The sequence below is a fragment of the Brassica oleracea genome, chromosome C9 (genome assembly GCF_000695525.1).
Source record: "Brassica oleracea var. oleracea cultivar TO1000 chromosome C9, BOL, whole genome shotgun sequence".
Lineage (NCBI taxonomy): Eukaryota > Viridiplantae > Streptophyta > Magnoliopsida > Brassicales > Brassicaceae > Brassica > Brassica oleracea.
The window spans coordinates 276,670-294,330 of record NC_027756.1 but is presented as its reverse complement, the minus strand read 5'-3'; the positions used below and the strand labels follow the sequence as shown (position 1 = coordinate 294,330).

Genomic DNA, 17,661 nt, shown 5'->3' with positions numbered 1-17,661 from the left:
ATGCAAAAATTGTTATCAAAAATTTATTATTTATAATCATTAATTGTCATATATATGTAAATCATATTAGGTTATTTCGTAGTTTTTATTTAGGGAAAGAATACACACTTCTTATATTTTAGGTTAATATAATGTTCTCTAGTGGACATTAAACAAATTATGACATAAAAACCTTATTTTTTCTCTCGAACACAAAGTGAACAGTATTGTTTTCACTGTTAAATTATTTTCACTTTTTTCTTACATATGGTTTTGAAAGCTTTTCAAATCAACTATCAAATTGATACATGTCATTTTAGTGTTTTTAGTCGTATACTTAAGGAAAACTTACATTTTTGTAATTTAAAGTCGTTTTAAAAAATTCAAAATATAACATATAAGAAAAAATTTAACATATAAGAAAAATATAACATATAAGGTGTCCTCATTTTTGTTTTTTAAAGTCTTTTTTAAAAAGAAAATATAACATATAAGGTTTCCTCATTTTTGTAATTTAAAGTCATTTAAAAAAATTCAAAATATAACATATAAGAAAAAATCTAATTTTTTTATTATATGGTTAATGTGATTGTTTATTTTTTTAATAATATAAAATTAAACAAAAATGAAGAAGGATGCAAAAATTGTTATCAAATTTTTATTATTCATAATCATTAATTGTCATATATATGTAAATCATATTAGGTAATTTCATAGCTTTTATTTAAGGAAAAAATACACACTTCTTATATTTTAGGTTAATATAATGTTCTCTAGTGTTATATAATTATGGAATAATGTGACACCATTAGATTAAACTATACTTTATATTAAATGCTATAGAATTCTTTGAAATAGAATTTAGAAGACATTTAGAGTGTCACCTAGGATTTGAGGTTTTTTTTAATTAATACAAAATTAAGATTCTAATTTTTCAAATGCTTCCGAATTAATATACAGGGGATTGATGGAAAAAAGTTTTGTTACAAGTTGTGTTGCGTGCTTGTTGGTGGTGGTCGGTTAATCTTTAGGACTGACATTCCCATGTGGTCCAAACCGAACCAAACCAATATGATCCACCACTTCTTCCCTTCCTTTATATTTTCTCCCATGATTTAATTGTTTCTAATTCTTATTTTACTGATCCAAGCTTTCGGTTCAATTAATTCTGCCTTTGTAAACACTAAACATTAAACACTAATTTCCATCAAAACATTAATCGCAGTTTTGTATTTTTTTGTAACATATACCCAACACGAGTTGTTTGTATGCATTCAACTGTAGCTAACAGTGGAATGTTTTGGTTGACACAAGCTCGCTTCTTGATGTCGTTACTTACAAAAGAATATAGATTCTTTCACAACTCGAAGATCTTATAGCCTATTTGATTATGATCTAGGAGTTGTATTAGATGAAAGGGTATGTCAATAATGCACATGGATTCATATAAATATGTGGGGTTTGCTAGACAACAGTCTTTTAATAATTTTATTGAGCAAAAAAGTCTATATTTTCGAGAATTAAGAAAGAAATGAGAGCGAGTGCAGAAAAAACGCGCGTGAGGTAGAAAAATTGTTAAAAAGTTGGCAAAGTCAACCGAGTTCTTCTGGGGAAAAGAGGGGTCTCGTGCATTCGTAAGGTTTTCAAAGAGTTCACATAACGCTTTTTTCCTGGCATATTTTTTCTCCGTTCAGTTAATTCGTCAGTAGCATTATTTGCCTTTCATATTTAATTTCAATTTAATAATCTGCAAATAAATAGAGGCTAAGCCGATGATTATCCCTAAGAAACCAATTTAGTTTTAAAAAAAAAAAAAAATTAATTAAAAAACAAACCAATCGCGGGCCGCCACGTGTCAGTGGGGCCCGCAAACAGTGTAAGAAACTCACTAAGATCGGTTCTTAATTAGTAGTTTTTGTAACCGATCCTTAAGAGTTTTATGGGGGTCCACGCACTAAAAAACCCACTAAAAACTCCGGATAATCGTGCTCTAATACTTAAAGTGGATATGAACAGAGATGTATGCTAATAGAGGTTTAATACTTAAAAGTGAATTTGAATTACATCATATTAATATAGTCTAACTATTTTAATACAATTATTAAAAAAAATTATTAATCATTTAATAATAGAATATTATACAAAAAACATAAATATGACTAAAAACACAAATACGACTGAAAACACAAATATAAAAATTAAATTACTAAAAAATGTAAAACAAAAAATATATAAAATGGTGGGTCAGAATCTAATAAATATATAATACTATATTTTGTTATTACAGTTTTAATTCAAGTACAATTTTCTAGTAAAAAATATATGATCGGTTTAAAAGATATTGTACTAAAATAAATTAAAATCTCATTAATTATTTGGTTCAGATTTTTTAAAAATATATATAGAAAATTATTTAAAATAATAAAAGTCAAGGTCAGTTTCAACATTTAAGACTATATTTTTTGGGTCTTTTGGATTTGAATTGGATTTAATAGATTTCACTTTATTTAAACTGAACCCTTTACCTAAATTTGTCGAAAAGCATTAAAACTACAAGAAGAAGAGAAAAAAAAAGAAGAAAACAAAATCTAAAAAGGCCATTGTCTTTACAATATAAAATTATAAAAAATACAAGAAAGGATAAAGAGAGTCAATATATATATATATATCAACATGCAAGTGTGAAGAGTAAGAGAGAGAGAGAGAGAGAGACTTCTTCTTCACATCAGTTACCCCAACACTAGGGTTTTACATCTTCTTCATCTTCCCCCCCATCACTCTCTCCCTCGAGTAAAATAAGAAAAGAGAGAGAAAAGAAAATAAAACCCCCCATTAATTCTTAAGAGAGAGAGAGAGAGAGAGAGACTGAGAACGAATAGCAAAGTAGCGAGAGAGAAAAATTAAGAAAAAAAAAAATCAGCTTTCGTTCTCCTTCTCTCTCCTCCGTTCCATTCCATAGTAATAATATCCTCCTCTGATTCAGCTCTCTTCTGATCTTTATTATCTGATGAACTTCGGTAGTCTCTTCGACAATACGACCGGTGGTGTCCCCACTGGTTTAGCTTATGGCAACCACACCACCGCAACTACCGTAATACCCGGCGGTGCTATGTCTCATATTGCGGCGGCGAGCCTCTTCTCTCCTCCTATCAATACCAAATCCATTTACTCCTCTTCTGGCCTCTCTCTAACGCTCGTACGACGTCGTATCCTCTACTTTAATACTGTATGCGCGTTTATATAAATAAAAAAAACCTAAATTTTTTTGTGTGTTAATATTCGGACAGGAACAACCGGAGAGAGGAACATCCATGAGGAATAATAACGGAGCTGGAGGCGATATTTTCGATGGGAGCGGTAAGAACAGGAGGAGCCGAGAGGAAGAGCATGAGAGCAGATCTGGGAGTGATAACGTCGAAGGTATCTCGGGAGAAGATCAAGACGCCGACGATAATAAACCTCCCAAGAAAAAACGTTACCACCGACACACTCCTCAGCAAATCCAAGAGCTCGAATCGTAATCCCCTCTTTTGATCTATAGTCTTGCTCTTTCGTTCGATCTGATTATTAATGTTTGGCTTTTTTGGGGTTACAGCATGTTCAAAGAGTGTCCACATCCAGACGAGAAGCAGCGACTTGAACTAAGCAAGAGACTTTGCTTGGAGACAAGACAAGTCAAGTTCTGGTTCCAGAATCGTCGCACTCAGATGAAGGTTTTGATTCTTCTCTATGCTATCTTTTTTTTTGTTTTCTATAAATTATATGTTAATCAAAACGTTTGACAGACTCAATTAGAGCGGCACGAGAACGCATTGCTGAGACAAGAGAACGATAAGCTAAGAGCTGAGAACATGTCTATACGCGAGGCAATGAGGAACCCAACCTGCAACATATGCGGTGGACCAGCCATGCTCGGCGACGTCTCTATCGAAGAGCACCATCTCCGCATCGAAAACGCTCGCTTGAAAGACGAGCTCGACCGCGTCTTTAACCTCACCGGTAAATTCCTCGGCCACCACCACAATAATCACACCTCTTCTCTAGAGCTCGGCGTCGGTACCAATAACAACGGCGGAAATTTCGCTTTCCCTCCTGATTTCAACGGTGGCGGCGGTTGCTTACCGCCGCCACAGCAGGCGACGGTGATCAACGGGGTTGATCAGAGATCGGTTTTGTTGGAGCTGGCTTTAACGGCTATGGATGAGCTACTGAAGCTAGCTCAGAGTGATGAACCGTTGTGGGTTAAAAGCTTAGACGGAGAGAGAGATGAGCTTAACCATGAGGAGTACATGAGAACGTTTTCGTCTACGAAACCAAACGGTTTAGTTACTGAAGCTTCTAGAACGTCCGGTATGGTCATCATCAATAGCCTATCCCTCGTTGAGACGTTAATGGACTCGGTATGTTTTTCCATGTATTTTAAATTTACAAAAATAAAATGTAATTTGTTTTCTCTAATAATTTTTTTAAATAGGACCGATGGACGGAGATGTTTCCGTGTATAGTCGCAAGATCCACAACCACCGACGTTATTTCCGGCGGAATGGCCGGAACAAGGAACGGTGCAATTCAGCTGGTAATAACAAAGCACACTCAAATCACATTTCCGGTTTATTCACGGTTTAAAATTTGGTTTCGTTATGAATTTTTACTACAGATGAATGCGGAGTTACAAGTTTTGTCTCCGTTGGTTCCGGTTCGCAACGTGAACTTCCTCCGGTTTTGCAAACAGCACGCGGAAGGCGTGTGGGCAGTGGTGGACGTTTCTATTGATACAGTCCGGGAAAACTCCGGTGGATCTACGGTTGTAATCAGACGATTACCATCAGGCTGTGTAGTGCAAGATATGTCTAATGGATACTCTAAGGTAATTAACTTTTTTTGAATCATAATCATAATGAAAATTAATTACGTAAACACATTTAGAATCTTTTTTCTAAACATGTTTATTATTGGGTAGTGAAAAGTTCTATAAAGACGAAGAAGTTAGGATCTCTAGGTTTTTAATTGGGTGATCACTCGACGAAGAAGAAGCTCATGCATCAATGACTCTTGTTTTTTAGCCATTACTCACTGCACCCACTTCACTGTCACTCTCAACTTTCTTTTATGCAATTTTATATAATCTTTCACAGTTTACTTTTCAAATCATTTTTTGTGTGTTTACCACCAGTTTTTTCTTGAAAAATGTTAATTGTTTTATGGGTTTAATTATTTTGAATAGTTTAATTGTATGATTTTATGTCAGAATATAAAAAGGAAAAACAAATTGGTCAAAAAAGATTATTAAATAAGCTTTTTCATCCTCGAATTCTGATCCCCGAACCTTCCGAGATTATAAACTTTTATGGATCCGGATGCTTCTCTATCTGTCGGATTCTCTGGATTACATTTCAAGTTCTAGACAAGTGGGTCTTTCTATTTGCTCTTTATTCTATGAAGCATCCGTCCAAAATTATTTTTGTGCGCATTTTGGAAAGAACACATTAATTTCATATGCATGTACAGTAAAAATGCTTCTAATCATCGTTTAGATAAAATCTAATTTTCTAGTATTTCTATTCCATTCTTCTATGCTGCCTCGTATCTCTCGTCTCCATCTGTAATATATTAATTTCAGTTGTCCTATTATCTTATTATCTTCCACTAAATATTCAACACCTCATCCTATCTTGTACGTTTGGTAGATTATTTGTGGTTATATGCTGCTAACCAGGATTTGAAATCATCTGTGCAGGTCACGTGGGTTGAGCATGCAGAATACGACGAGAACCAAATCCACCACTTGTACCGGCCATTGCTTCGGTCAGGTCTTGGTTTTGGCTCGCAAAGATGGGTCGCTACACTTCAGAGACAGTGCGAGTGTCTGGCCATCCTCATGTCCTCCTCCGTAACATCTCACGATGACACATGTCCGTTTCTATTTACTCATTAGTTAGATTCTTTATTTTATGATTTGTGTGGTTACAAAACATTTAACGTATGCAAAAAAAAAAAACAGCTATATCGCCAGGTGGTCGGAAAAGCATGCTGAAGTTAGCTCAACGTATGACGATCAATTTCTGCTCGGGCATCTCTGCGCCCTCTGTCCACAGTTGGAGCAAGCTCACGGTCGGTAATGTCGATCCGGACGTTCGAATTATGACCCGTAAGAGTGTGGACGATCCGAGTGAGGCTCCGGGTATTGTTCTGAGTGCTGCCACGTCTGTTTGGCTTCCGGCTTCGCCACAACGTCTGTTTGACTTCTTGCGGAACGAACGGATGAGATGTGAATGGGATATTCTATCTAACGGTGGTCCCATGCAGGAGATGGCCCACATTGCCAAAGGTCAAGATCAAGGCAACTCCGTTTCTTTGCTACGCTCCAACGTAAGTTTTCTCCCCAAATTACACTCTCCCGGTTTAACCGGTACATAAATCTCGGTTTAGTAATCGAATGACTTCCGGTGTTTGATTGGTTCAGCATGTGTGGAATTGGTTAGTGTGTGGAATCTGGATTAGGTGATAGTGATGTTTTTTGTTCCTGAATGTGGTGGTAAGACGGACACATGAGTGGACTGGAAAAGGACAATTTAGGTTTTTTGGTGGTATCAGTAGAAAACAAAAGTGTCAGTCGCAGCTTTTGTAAGGGTTTACAAAGTCAATAATAATAGGACAGTTTCGACCTTTACCTCTTTGTCTGTGTTTTTGACTTTTCACATCTTTCTTTTTCTTGGATATCTGTGAAAGTTTATTTTGACTTCTTTCTCTTTTCACCCTCAAGCGTTACTGTTTGTGTTCAGCGTGGCATTTCTCGTAATTCAACGCTTGACCTGAGGTTATTTTTTGTGCATGTTTTGGCAGCCAATGAACGCGAATCAGAGCAGTATGTTAATTCTTCAAGAAACGTGCATTGACGCATCTGGAGCGCTGGTAGTGTACGCGCCTGTCGATATTCCAGCCATGCATGTTGTCATGAACGGCGGAGATTCATCCTACGTGGCTCTCCTTCCTTCTGGTTTCGCTGTTCTCCCTGACGGAGGCTTTGACGGTGTCTCAGGAGACGGTGAACAGCGACCGGTCGGTGGCGGATCACTCTTGACTGTGGCGTTTCAAATCCTTGTTAACAATCTGCCAACGGCAAAACTCACGGTCGAATCTGTGGAGACTGTCAATAGCCTAATATCATGCACCGTCCAGAAGATTCGAACCGCTCTTCAGTGCGAAAACTAAGCTTCAAGGCGGCACGTGAGCGCATGTGTTTGTTGTATCTTTGAATTTGTGAATTTTAACTATGTACGTGTCGTGTACTTTGGTCTTTTGGTTAAGTTTGGGAGGGGGGTGGGGGTGTCGAGTCAAGAACGAACCGCGCAGGTGGCGAAATCCGACTCCTTTGTCACCGCGTTGAGACCACGTCGGGTTGGGTCTGATCACGGTGGAGGAGTTGGTGGTTCGGGTATTGACTAGGGTTGGAAACCCCCTTTTGTTTGTTTGGAGTATTTAATATTTTATATATTATCATGTAAACTCATGTAGTGAGAGTGAGCCACACGCTCCGTCGGATGCGGGTATGTTGTGTGGTTTTTGCTAACGCGGACTGGGACATTAGTAGTAGTATGTGGTTGGACTTTGGATGGATCTGGTCCGTTTATGTATCTCGTGGTGTGCATTAAATGTGTTTGCAGGCTAGCATTCATTTAATGCTATGTTTTTTTTTTCCTCTCTCCGTGGCTTCTTCCTTTGCATGATGGGAGTTAACGTATTCCGCCATTTTTGTCTGCCACGTCAGACCATGACAGACTGGTGCGAAAACCGGACGTTATGGCGTCGTTTTCTCCGTTATGTTGTGCGTTGTGTTGCTTTAAAAAAAGTAAACAAGGAATTGACGGTGTTAAGTGTTGTCAGAATTTCTATTCTTTATGGGCCTTTTAAAAAGTCCACTAGCAGTACATGGACTACTGTTCTACAGTAGCGGTCGTTACCAGTTCGTTTTGTAAACTAACAAGGCCCAAGATATGGTAAAAGGTGGTACCGTCCATTTTATGTTATAAGCCCCAAGTGTACAGTTATGATAAATTTAAGCAAGCTCACAAAGGATCTGCCCCAAGTGCAGTGGTGTCAAACAGTGTGAAATGCAAAACAGCTAGGAGCACTCCCTAATTTAAGTAACTAGATAAAGCAAGCAACCTATTGTTATTTATTTAATTTATTGCAATTGATTAGTTAAATTTATAACCTACTGTTAAAACTCCAGCTAAGCCATAAACATTTGATATGTTTGAAGCCCTCTTATTATGTCTCTTATCTCCTCAATTTAAAATGCGGGGCACGTAAGATAATGTTTAGAGTAGAGTTAATTTTATTTGAAGTTTGAACATATAATAAAATGTCTAAAAACAGTATAGTAAGCAAGAATTAAAATAGATTAACATGGGAAAGAAAGGAGTCAAAGCTTGGTCAAATGATCCATTGCGCATATTCCGCGTGCCTGCCTATAGATGCAATCATTCATTTACCCAATCTCCGTTAATAAGACAGGAAGATAAGGGTACTTTAGTAAACACAGCTGGTTGAAATCAGGCGGATTAATCCTGATCCGTCGGATGAATCGCTGAGATGAATCAACGGTGAGGAGTCAAGGTTTGACCAAAAAAGGAGAGGGTGGCATGATTGGGTTTTCGCCACGAGATAGAGAGAGAGAGAAGCAAAAGATTCCCCCCCCTCACCTGGTTTGCGTCGTGGAGAGAGAGAGAGGAAGGTTGAACAAGGACGCTTCGATTTTTTGAAGATTCGCTCTGTTCCTCCTCTTCATTTCCTTCATAGCTGCTCGTCACGGCGGAGGGCAAGAGGAGATCGAGACAGATTCGATTTTGAATTTCTGAATTATTTTAATCGGGGGGGAAAAAATTAGGGTTTCGAGTTGGTATCTGCAAAGATGAACGTGATGCGTCGTCTCAAGAGCATTGCCTCGGGTCGGACCTCCATTTCTTCCGATCCTGTAAGTATGAGATCATTTTATTTTATTTTTCTAATTGCTGGATTGAGATTCGATTTAATAGGAATATTATTACAAGTCAAAAATTAGGGGTTTTAATCATGGATCTTAATATGTTTGTTTTGATGAAGATTCATCAAATAATGTTGACCTGACTAAAAGTTGTGATCTTTTTTTTATAGGGAGGGGACTATGGGCTCAAGAGAGCCAAGCTTGATCAAGACAACGATAAATTATGTACTGCTGGTGATGATCCGATGCAGGTTGACCAAACGTCTTCTTCATCTTCCTCTTCTCGTGAAATGAGAAATACAGACATGGTTTCTCAAGAATGTGTTGCCGGAACCTCAAATGTGCCTCCTCCTGCTGCTGCTGCTGCCACCGTTGATGCTCAGCTTCCGGAAGTGATGACCGATATGAGAATTAGAGACGAGCGTAATGCCAACCGCGAGGACAAGGTCAGTTGCGTGCTTCTTCTTGTTATATAAATTATCCTGCATCAAATCTCTCTTGTTCTTGTACAGGATATGGAACCAACTGTTGTAAATGGCAGCGGTACTGAAACGGGTCAAGTTATTACAACCACTGTCGGAGGTCGAGATGGAAAGCCTAAGCAGGTGATTGGTTTTAGAAAATCTCTGAATCATGATACTCTTGAATAAATGTGTTCTTTTTTTACATCTGCTCCTTCTTTTGTTCGTATCATTTAATTTTTCGTTATTTGGTTTCAGACAATCTCATACATGGCCCAGAGAGTGGTTGGAACAGGCTCATTCGGAGTTGTGTTCCAGGTATGTGGAATATTCTTTGCATCAGCAAATACTAATCCTTTTTAACTTTTTTTTTGTCATGTTTACGTAATTTGACTTGCTGTCTATTTATTTGGATAGGCCAAGTGTCTGGAAACGGGTGAACAAGTTGCAATTAAGAAGGTTCTGCAGGATAAAAGATACAAGAACAGAGAACTTCAGATCATGCGCTTGCAAGACCATCCCAATGTTGTGCGGCTAAGGCACTCTTTCTTTTCGACAACCGAGAAGGATGAGCTCTATCTTAACCTTGTCCTTGAGTTTGTTCCCGAAACTGTATACAGAGCATTAAAGCACTATACCAAAATGAATCAGCATATGCCAATTATCCTTGTTCAGCTTTACACCTATCAGGTGAGCTATTCATGCTCTCCAATTAATCGTCAATAGTTATTTGCGTAGCAGGAATTTTCGTTTACATAAAATATTTTACTTACGCCTGTATTGCCTTTGTCATATCAGATATGCCGTGCGCTGAACTACTTACATCGTGTGGTTGGGGTATGTCATCGTGACATCAAGCCACAAAATCTACTGGTAGAGTGTGAATTCTTTTGACTAGGCATCTATATTTAATTTTTAAATAGTGCTCAAAGTTAAAACCATATGTAGTGCCCTGATTCTCTTATGATGTGTTCTTGTAGGTTAATTCACAAACCAATCAATTAAAAATATGCGATTTTGGAAGCGCAAAGATGTTGGTATGTTCTTTCTTGTTTATAGTGTGATCTTTGGAGGTGGGTTGGCATTTGATAAATGGTGGCTAACACACTGGTGCCTCTACAGGTGCCAGGTGAACCGAACATATCCTATATATGCTCACGGTACTACAGGGCCCCAGAACTTATATTCGGGGCTACGGAGTATACCAATGCCATTGACATGTGGTCTGGTGGTTGTGTTATGGCAGAGCTTTTACTCGGCCAAGTGAGTATTATAAATTTTATAAGTTTGGGTTATGATTGGTTGATTAGTTACATCTTGTAACTTCCAATTCACATTCAATCCGGTATTAACTGTTGGTCTTCTACTTGTAGCCACTGTTTCCTGGGGAAAGTGGCATTGATCAGCTGGTGGAGATTATCAAGGTACTTATTATGATCCCTCTTCGTCCTCTTTCTATGATTCCATGTTTCGTATCTTACTCATCTGTACGTCTACCAGATTCTTGGTACGCCGACGAGAGAAGAAATAAGGTGTATGAATCCCAATTACACAGAGTTCAAGTTCCCTCAAATTAAAGCTCACCCGTGGCACAAGGTCTGTAAACTAGGTGCCTTCTTTGGTGCATGTGCATATTGAAGTGAAATCTAATATGTGTAGCTCAAAAATCTTCAGATTTTCCAAAAGCGAATGCCACCTGAAGCAGTAGACCTCGTCTCAAGACTCCTCCAGTATTCACCAAACCTCCGTTGCACTGCAGTAAGACTGAATCCTTCTGGACACCAGAAAACTACATATAACCTAACCAACCTCCTTGGCTGTAATACCTTTCTTCTATTTGTATAGTTGGAAGCATGTGCACACCCCTTCTTCGATGACTTGCGGGACCCGAATGTTTTACTGCCAAATGGAAGAGCAATGCCTCCATTGTTTAACTTCACTCCCCAAGGTCAGCCCATGAATTATCTCTTACCTCGTCTTTCTCCTGACAAAAATTGTGAAGTAACCATTATTAGACTACATTCCGATTGTCTCATTAATTTGTTCGTCTTATGTTGTTTTAAACTGTACAGAACTTGCGGGTGCATCAACAGAGCTGAGACAGCGTCTCATTCCAGCGCATTGGCAGGGAACGGGAAGTAGCTCTTAGGATCATTCAATAGTGTTTCCAGATTCAGCATTCCCTCCCTCTCGCTATTTACTGCAGTGTGTACATCAATTTTGAACCACTTTGTGCTTCCAATATTTGTCGTCTGAGGAGAGTCTTGTAATCTGAACGCCGGGGAGCCGAGGGAGGGGATGTGAAACAATTGGGTTCAAGGAGCTTCTTCTGAGTAGCCTTTCTCTCAGTTTGCTTCCTCTTCCACTTTCATGTTCTTTTGTTTTTTTTCCCACAAATCTGACCCCTTTAAATGTTTGATGTATCATTTTTTAATGTTTGTAATCCATCATGAATATGTCACTTGTCCTAATATCGCAAAGCTTGTGTACAAATAATATTCAGTTCTCTGTTCCAACCTCAATTGGTTTATTTTGGGTGAAACAATTTCGTCTTTGCGAAAAAAACTCTACAGCAATTGATATAGTGAGAAACACTTCCTGTCAAGGCAAATAAAAAAGGTTGTTGTCGGGAAGAAAAATTGCGCGGGACCCTATTTTTTCACCGAGTAATAACACTGGTCTTTCTTCTTTCAGAATCGACTAAAAACATGTGCACATCATGGAACGGATGGTAAACATAGCACCAGCTGACTTGCTTTCCACATAGTAGCACTACCACTAGTGGCTAAATTGCAGAGATTATGAAGCTTAGTGAATGATAACAAAAGTTTTTTTAACATTCAAAATTGAAGAGATTGTAAAGCTTTGCAAAAACTCTAGAACATCTGGTGGCAACGAATCGTTTTACATATGGGGTGATGATGTGATATAATGAATCAAATAAAAACAATTTCTATTGGTTCTTCAATAAAAGGAAGGGTTTATTATAGTACATAAAAAAGGAAGTGATTCCTTCAATGCCTATAAAAACAGGCAAAAGAAGACACATACCCATTACTGGGTCTCTGGTTTTGCAAATCGTTCTCGAGTGTTTTCCTCGTCCTTTGTGCTCAAAAGATTTAACAAACCTCTCAAACTTGGTTAAAGATGTTCTTTCATCTTTAACCAAAGGAAGAAAAGCCAAATCTTAAAACGGTATATGTATCTTAGCTCAGTTCCTCTTAGATTCAAGGTTAGAGCCATCTTTAAGTGCGATTTGTGATTCGTTCTCCATTCCAAGGAAGGAAAGGGAAGCAGACTGGAGATAAGACGCCACATGCCACACGGGAGAGATCACTTGTGCTTGAATTGCATCGTCTAATGCTTCTTTAGGCATGTCACTCATTAGGTAACACAGGCTACGCCGTGCACACACTGTTGGAGAGATCATTCCTCCATCTATGAACTGTGCAATAAATTTGGACATCATCCATGTTAATACTCTCTATGTTATTATCCTACAAATGTCTGTGTTTCGGTTAGAAAAAAAACAAACCTGCGTGTAACACTCAATGGCCTCTCTAAAGTCTTTTTGCCTGAAAGCTACATCACCCTTCTTCTTAAAGTTCAAAGACTCTTGCATCTGGTCTGTCCACATATGAAACGAGAGCTGCATTTCCCAAAAACGTTTGTAAGAAAGAATAACACAATGAAGAACCTTTCCGACAACATCACCGGACATTAAATAACTGAGTAACAGAGCCAACTTAAATCTGTAAGATCACCTCATTGGTGACACCCTCGTCGTCTTTGTATCCAAGTTTCTCCAATATCTCAAGCATAGCGGTCAGGTCCTTTCTTGAACAAGTCTCACCAAGAGGGGACAGGGGAGACACCGAGCCACTGTGGGGCAGACCCATTAGAACATGGGATGGGACCTGCAAATGTTCAATACAGGGAAACGAGTCAATACACAGAGACTTGGACCTTGTTTTTGATTAATGGCTGGCTTAATATATGAAATGGGAACCTCTGTGTCCTTTTGAAGTGGCGTCAAGGCAGTGACCAAAGATTTTGGGTTTGGCCTCTCACGAGCTTCGTACTGCAGACAACGAGAAGCCAGGCGTACTAGCTCTGTGCCATCGCTGTCAGAGAATTGCCCATCTAAGCATGAATCAGTCAGCGTCTGGAGATTTCTGTCCCTAATCAGATCAAGTGCCTACGTAGAAGAGACTGAAAGCATCAATGTTCACCTCTCACATGTAAACATTGTGGGTAAAATACTTACATGGCTAGGAGGTATATGTTTTCCGCTGAGAAGATCAAGCAGAAGAGTGCCAAAGCTGTATATCACACTCTCTGGAGTAATCCTCCCTGCAAACACACACACACATGACAACATAAGGTGCATTTTAGCCTCAACCATATCAATATCGGTTTTTAAAAAAGTTGATGATTGTACCAGTTCGGAGATATTCAGGAGGGGTGAAAGCAAGATTGGTGCTGTAACTTTTCCCATCTCGACTATTCTTCATCAAGCCAAAAGTAGAAAGTCTTGGATTGCACTCCTTTAAAAAAAAGACCCTTAAGGCGTCAGCCATAGAAACATTGAGATGTATAGTGAATAATAATAAATACCTCATCAAATAACACGCGGTAAGCATTGAGGTCGTGGTAAAGAGTACGCTCTTGGTTGGTGCAGTACTCAAGAGCTTGTGCTAGATACAAAACAACACGTAGCCTCATTGTCCATTTCATAGGTTGTGTTTCCCCTGGTTGTTGCAACAAAAAGGACACTTAAAGACTCTGACATCTAGACAAGATTACTAAATCAAATACTGAGTGAGGAATCTTACAATGGAAAAGGTGTTTGGCTAGCGTTTCATTGGGCATAAACTCAGCCACAAGCAACCTCTCGTCACCTTCGCAGCAACAGCCGAGCAAATTAGCCATCCTCTCACTCCTCAGCTGACCAACGGACCTCGCTTCCTCCTGCACACATAGAGAGAAGACATTACAAAGATTGTTAAAAAAAAAAAAAGAGAGAATTATGAAACAAAAGTATTAGAGATTCGTACGAGGAACTGTCGAGCGTCAGGCCATGCCATTCTCGTGAAACGCTTGACTGCAATCTTCTTCTGGTTCTCCAGCTTCCCTCTATAGACGACATTAGGAGCCTTTTCACCATGCTCAGAGACAATATATTCCACGGCAAAGCCAGAAGTAGCTGACTTGAGCTGGTCTAATGTGTACTCACGAAAAGCAGGCACGTCGGTGACGTCACTATTGTCTCCATTCTCTGCAATTAATCAGATAATAATAGTCTAAAATGGGGATAAAGAAAATAAAAAGAGATGTAAAACTAAACCAAGATGAGGAGGAGCTTCGAGAACAGCTGTCTTGTGTGATGATTTGCGACAGCAACCGAGGTTAGAGCATTGACCTCCCATCTATAAACATACTCTCGCAAAAATTGAATCTTTTAGTGGCAATAATGAACGAAATTTCGCAAAATATCGAATCTTTTAGTGGAGAAAAAGGTTGTACCTTTGTCAACTCAATGAGTCAACTCGAGAGAAAAAAGCTATGGAGTTTCAAGGGTCAAGCAACTCAATCAAGAGAGAGAGTGAGACAGTAGTATCTCAATCGAATCGACATGAACGTATGTGATTCATTTGATTTAGATAAAAAAGATAGTAGTATAAAAGTAGATCAGATCAGAGAGTTTATTAGTATTTATATATATATATATATATATATATATTAGTACTACTTACTACACGCAGAGACAGTGAAGTGTGTGTGTGTGTGTGTATTCGTGCATCTAATACAACACACATCTGTAAATTCACCAAAAGTTTTTAATTTTGTTTCTGAAAAAACAACAGGACAGAGAGAAAGAAAGATAAAATAATCCAACAAAAGACCCCCCGACAAGTTGATGAATTATTTTTAATGGTCAGACTCGAGAGACATGGCAACCAAAGCCATTAACACTGTATTACCCCTGTTATTATTTTATTTAAAATATAAAAAAAATCAGTTAATAAATTGATGTCGTACAGATTTGAAGAGGGATTGTCAAAAAAATATATATAGCACCGCCTCTGTTAAAGCAAAAGCAAGTGGTCGTTGTTGTTGTTTGTTCATAGTCTTTGCCGTAATCACTACATTTTCTAACGGACTTTTTTTTTAATTAAGGAGGGAACTTACTAACGACACACTAAGCAGTGTTGATTGATGATGTGTCAAGGCCCATGGGCTTTTATAGGCCTTCTCGTTCAGCTTAAATTAAACCGGTTTGTCAATCAATTAGTACTTCGTAGGATTGGAAAGTGCTCTGGGCCTCTCTATCTTTTAAATTCGACTGAATCCAGTGGCACATTTGGGGCATAGCGACTATGATCCACCGAAAACAAAATCATGTCAGAAGAGAAGAGAAGAGAGAGGGTCAAAACATTGAAGGGAAAAGAAATAAAACAATATTGGTTACATCATGTAGACCTCAACGCTCCAATGTTCTTCCGACCAAAACTTTCAGCTCACCACAAAGAAATAGAGAAATGTATTAGTAAGAATGAGTAAAACATATTAAAAACCATTTGAAAATATATTCTATTATGAAGACGTGACAGCAACAAAGTCGTCTATTCTGAAGACGTGATCCCAGCTGGCTAAATAGACCAAAGAAAAATAAGATCAAAACAGCTAGCCCCTCCTTTGTGTTTCTTTCTTCAACCCCTCCTCTCCACTTTCCTTTCATTTTGATCCAACCATCAAAACCGGGTTAAGGATTTCCATCTCAACAAAGAAGACATGGTAAGTTCCTACACATCTAGTCTTAGATGATGCATGGCTTGCCTTTACATACGTTTCTGATTTTTCATCAACCAACTGTGAGGCTAATCCCATTTGGATGTTGTTGTTGGATAGGTATATATGGTGGTGATAATGTTATGATTTCATTTTTTAAAAATATACTAGTTAGTTTTGTGGTATTTGGTTTGGAACTTGGAAGTATATATAACATGAAGAGAGTTCATGTGTGGAATAGCTTTGTGTGATGCGTTATGGCCATATCAAAAGTTTTGTATGTTATTTAGTTAGGAACATCATGAAGAAGGTTCATGTATGACTAATAAATGATTATGTTGTGACAGGCTAACTCGGCATCTGGGATGCACGTGAATGATGAATGTAAGGTCAAGTTTATGGAGCTGAAAGCAAAGAGGACTTATAGGTACATCGTGTTCAAGATTGATGAGAAGGCTCAGGAAGTTCAAATCGAAAAGCTTGGGAATCCAGAAGAGACTTACGATGATTTCGCAAACTCCATCCCCGAGAATGAATGCCGATACGCAATCTATGATTTTGATTTCACCACCGCGGATAACTGCCAGAAGAGCAAGATCTATTTCATTGCATGGTAAACACATTTGTGTAGTTCATTATCTGAATAATATGTGAGCTTTTGATTGATTGATTGATTGATTGATCAGGTCACCTGATACATCAAGAGTAAGGAGTAAGATGTTGTATGCAAGCTCAAAGGATAGGTTCAAGAGAGAAATGGATGGAATCCAAGTTGAGTTGCAAGCAACTGATCCTAGCGAGATGAGCCTTGACATCATCAAAGAACGAGCTCTGTGAGCCCCAAAAAATCATATCATATCATTATTCTAAATGAACCACTGCATCTTTATTTATTCCTAAATTGTTTTGTATGTTAAAGCTTGTTTAATTTGTATCATTGACATTTCCATTTCCCTTTGGATATTTCTGCTCTTTGCAAACAGTTTGTGTGGATTATATGTCTTAAAACTATTATGTTTTTTTTTTTGTTTTCTCACAAGCGAAACAAAACAATGGTAAGATAGTTTCATTCTTGAGCTTTCTTTCTGAAAACTGAACCATTCAGGTCTCGAGCCAGCGGATACGATGCATGTATGACTGCGACTACTTGTGCTTGAGAATCGTTAGCGATGGAATGCTTCCAGTTTTTAGGTAGACTAAGAGCATGATTAACGTAAATACCCAAATGGGTTTCTAATTTTTTTTTTGTCCGATTTAAAAAAAAAAATTAAAAAAGAATCAATCGCGGGCCGTCACGTATTTGTGGGGCCCGCGAGCAATACAAAAACCCAACTACAAACGCCTCTTATTTGGCTACCTTCTTCCTCGGTTCCCCCGTTTTTGTGGTCCCCCCCGCCGTAAAAACCCTCCTAAATACCCCGTTAATGCTGCTCTAAGGGCCCG

General features: G+C 38.4%; 4 protein-coding genes across 7 annotated transcripts; 3 read left to right on the top strand and 1 right to left on the bottom strand.

Moving 5' to 3' along the window:
- Positions 1-2,674: 2,674 nt before the first annotated feature.
- LOC106318733 (homeobox-leucine zipper protein ANTHOCYANINLESS 2) lies at positions 2,675-7,671 on the top strand. Its single transcript, XM_013756845.1, has 9 exons — positions 2,675-3,175; positions 3,267-3,496; positions 3,575-3,692; positions 3,765-4,379; positions 4,454-4,555; positions 4,637-4,846; positions 5,717-5,891; positions 5,981-6,348; positions 6,823-7,671. The coding sequence occupies exons 1-9, from the start codon at positions 2,987-2,989 to the stop codon at positions 7,189-7,191; spliced, it is 2,376 nt and encodes a 791-aa protein (XP_013612299.1). The 5' UTR covers positions 2,675-2,986; the 3' UTR covers positions 7,192-7,671.
- A 960-nt stretch (positions 7,672-8,631) lies between these two features.
- Positions 8,632-11,948, top strand: LOC106319338 (shaggy-related protein kinase theta). Of its 2 annotated transcripts, XM_013757630.1 has the most exons (14): positions 8,636-8,956; positions 9,136-9,311; positions 9,351-9,411; positions 9,478-9,570; positions 9,685-9,744; positions 9,844-10,116; positions 10,225-10,299; positions 10,407-10,463; positions 10,549-10,689; positions 10,800-10,850; positions 10,927-11,022; positions 11,101-11,184; positions 11,272-11,374; positions 11,499-11,948. In XM_013757630.1, exons 1-14 carry the CDS (start codon positions 8,894-8,896, stop codon positions 11,573-11,575), a joined length of 1,410 nt encoding a protein of 469 aa, XP_013613084.1. In that variant the 5' UTR covers positions 8,636-8,893; the 3' UTR covers positions 11,576-11,948. The 2 variants fall into 2 exon arrangements, with proteins under 2 accessions (XP_013613083.1, XP_013613084.1); XM_013757629.1 differs by having other exon boundaries at positions 8,632-8,956; positions 9,136-9,411.
- Positions 11,949-12,310: 362 nt separating this feature from the next.
- LOC106313502 (probable serine/threonine-protein kinase At5g41260) lies at positions 12,311-15,321 on the bottom strand. Of its 3 annotated transcripts, none has more exons than XM_013751314.1 (11): positions 14,953-15,321; positions 14,774-14,884; positions 14,484-14,704; positions 14,262-14,397; positions 14,044-14,177; positions 13,868-13,973; positions 13,694-13,779; positions 13,436-13,624; positions 13,191-13,343; positions 12,962-13,075; positions 12,632-12,871 (listed from the first exon to the last, which is right to left on the bottom strand). In XM_013751314.1, exons 2-11 carry the CDS (start codon positions 14,853-14,855, stop codon positions 12,638-12,640), a joined length of 1,455 nt encoding a protein of 484 aa, XP_013606768.1. In that variant the 5' UTR covers positions 14,856-14,884; positions 14,953-15,321; the 3' UTR covers positions 12,632-12,637. The 3 variants fall into 3 exon arrangements, with proteins under 3 accessions (XP_013606769.1, XP_013606768.1, XP_013606767.1); XM_013751313.1 differs by having other exon boundaries at positions 14,774-14,855; positions 14,953-15,320; XM_013751315.1 differs by lacking the exon at positions 14,953-15,321 and having other exon boundaries at positions 12,311-12,871; positions 14,774-14,855.
- Positions 15,322-16,074: 753 nt separating this feature from the next.
- On the top strand, positions 16,075-17,200 carry LOC106316521 (actin-depolymerizing factor 8). The gene is made up of 3 exons (XM_013754421.1): positions 16,075-16,224; positions 16,566-16,831; positions 16,905-17,200. The coding sequence occupies exons 1-3, from the start codon at positions 16,222-16,224 to the stop codon at positions 17,053-17,055; spliced, it is 420 nt and encodes a 139-aa protein (XP_013609875.1). The 5' UTR covers positions 16,075-16,221; the 3' UTR covers positions 17,056-17,200.
- Positions 17,201-17,661: the final 461 nt, after the last annotated feature.

Excerpts from the sequence above, each read along its gene's own strand:
- LOC106313502 (XM_013751314.1), bottom strand. The coding sequence starts at position 14,855 with ATGGGAGGTCAATGCTCTAACCTCGGTTGCTGTCGCAAATCATCACAC. Across the intron at positions 13,344-13,435 it reads CACTTCAAAAGGACACAGAG|GTCCCATCCCATGTTCTAAT; the intron begins GTTCCCATTTCA and ends GAACATTTGCAG. Across the intron at positions 13,076-13,190 it reads ACGAGGGTGTCACCAATGAG|CTCTCGTTTCATATGTGGAC; the intron begins GTGATCTTACAG and ends TGGGAAATGCAG.
- LOC106316521 (XM_013754421.1), top strand. Across the intron at positions 16,832-16,904 it reads AAGATCTATTTCATTGCATG|GTCACCTGATACATCAAGAG; the intron begins GTAAACACATTT and ends TTGATTGATCAG.
- LOC106318733 (XM_013756845.1), top strand. The coding sequence starts at position 2,987 with ATGAACTTCGGTAGTCTCTTCGACAATACGACCGGTGGTGTCCCCACT. Across the intron at positions 3,176-3,266 it reads CTGGCCTCTCTCTAACGCTC|GAACAACCGGAGAGAGGAAC; the intron begins GTACGACGTCGT and ends ATATTCGGACAG. Across the intron at positions 4,380-4,453 it reads TTGAGACGTTAATGGACTCG|GACCGATGGACGGAGATGTT; the intron begins GTATGTTTTTCC and ends TTTTTTAAATAG.
- LOC106319338 (XM_013757629.1), top strand. The coding sequence starts at position 8,894 with ATGAACGTGATGCGTCGTCTCAAGAGCATTGCCTCGGGTCGGACCTCC. Across the intron at positions 9,412-9,477 it reads ATGCCAACCGCGAGGACAAG|GATATGGAACCAACTGTTGT; the intron begins GTCAGTTGCGTG and ends GTTCTTGTACAG. Across the intron at positions 10,464-10,548 it reads TTGGAAGCGCAAAGATGTTG|GTGCCAGGTGAACCGAACAT; the intron begins GTATGTTCTTTC and ends GTGCCTCTACAG.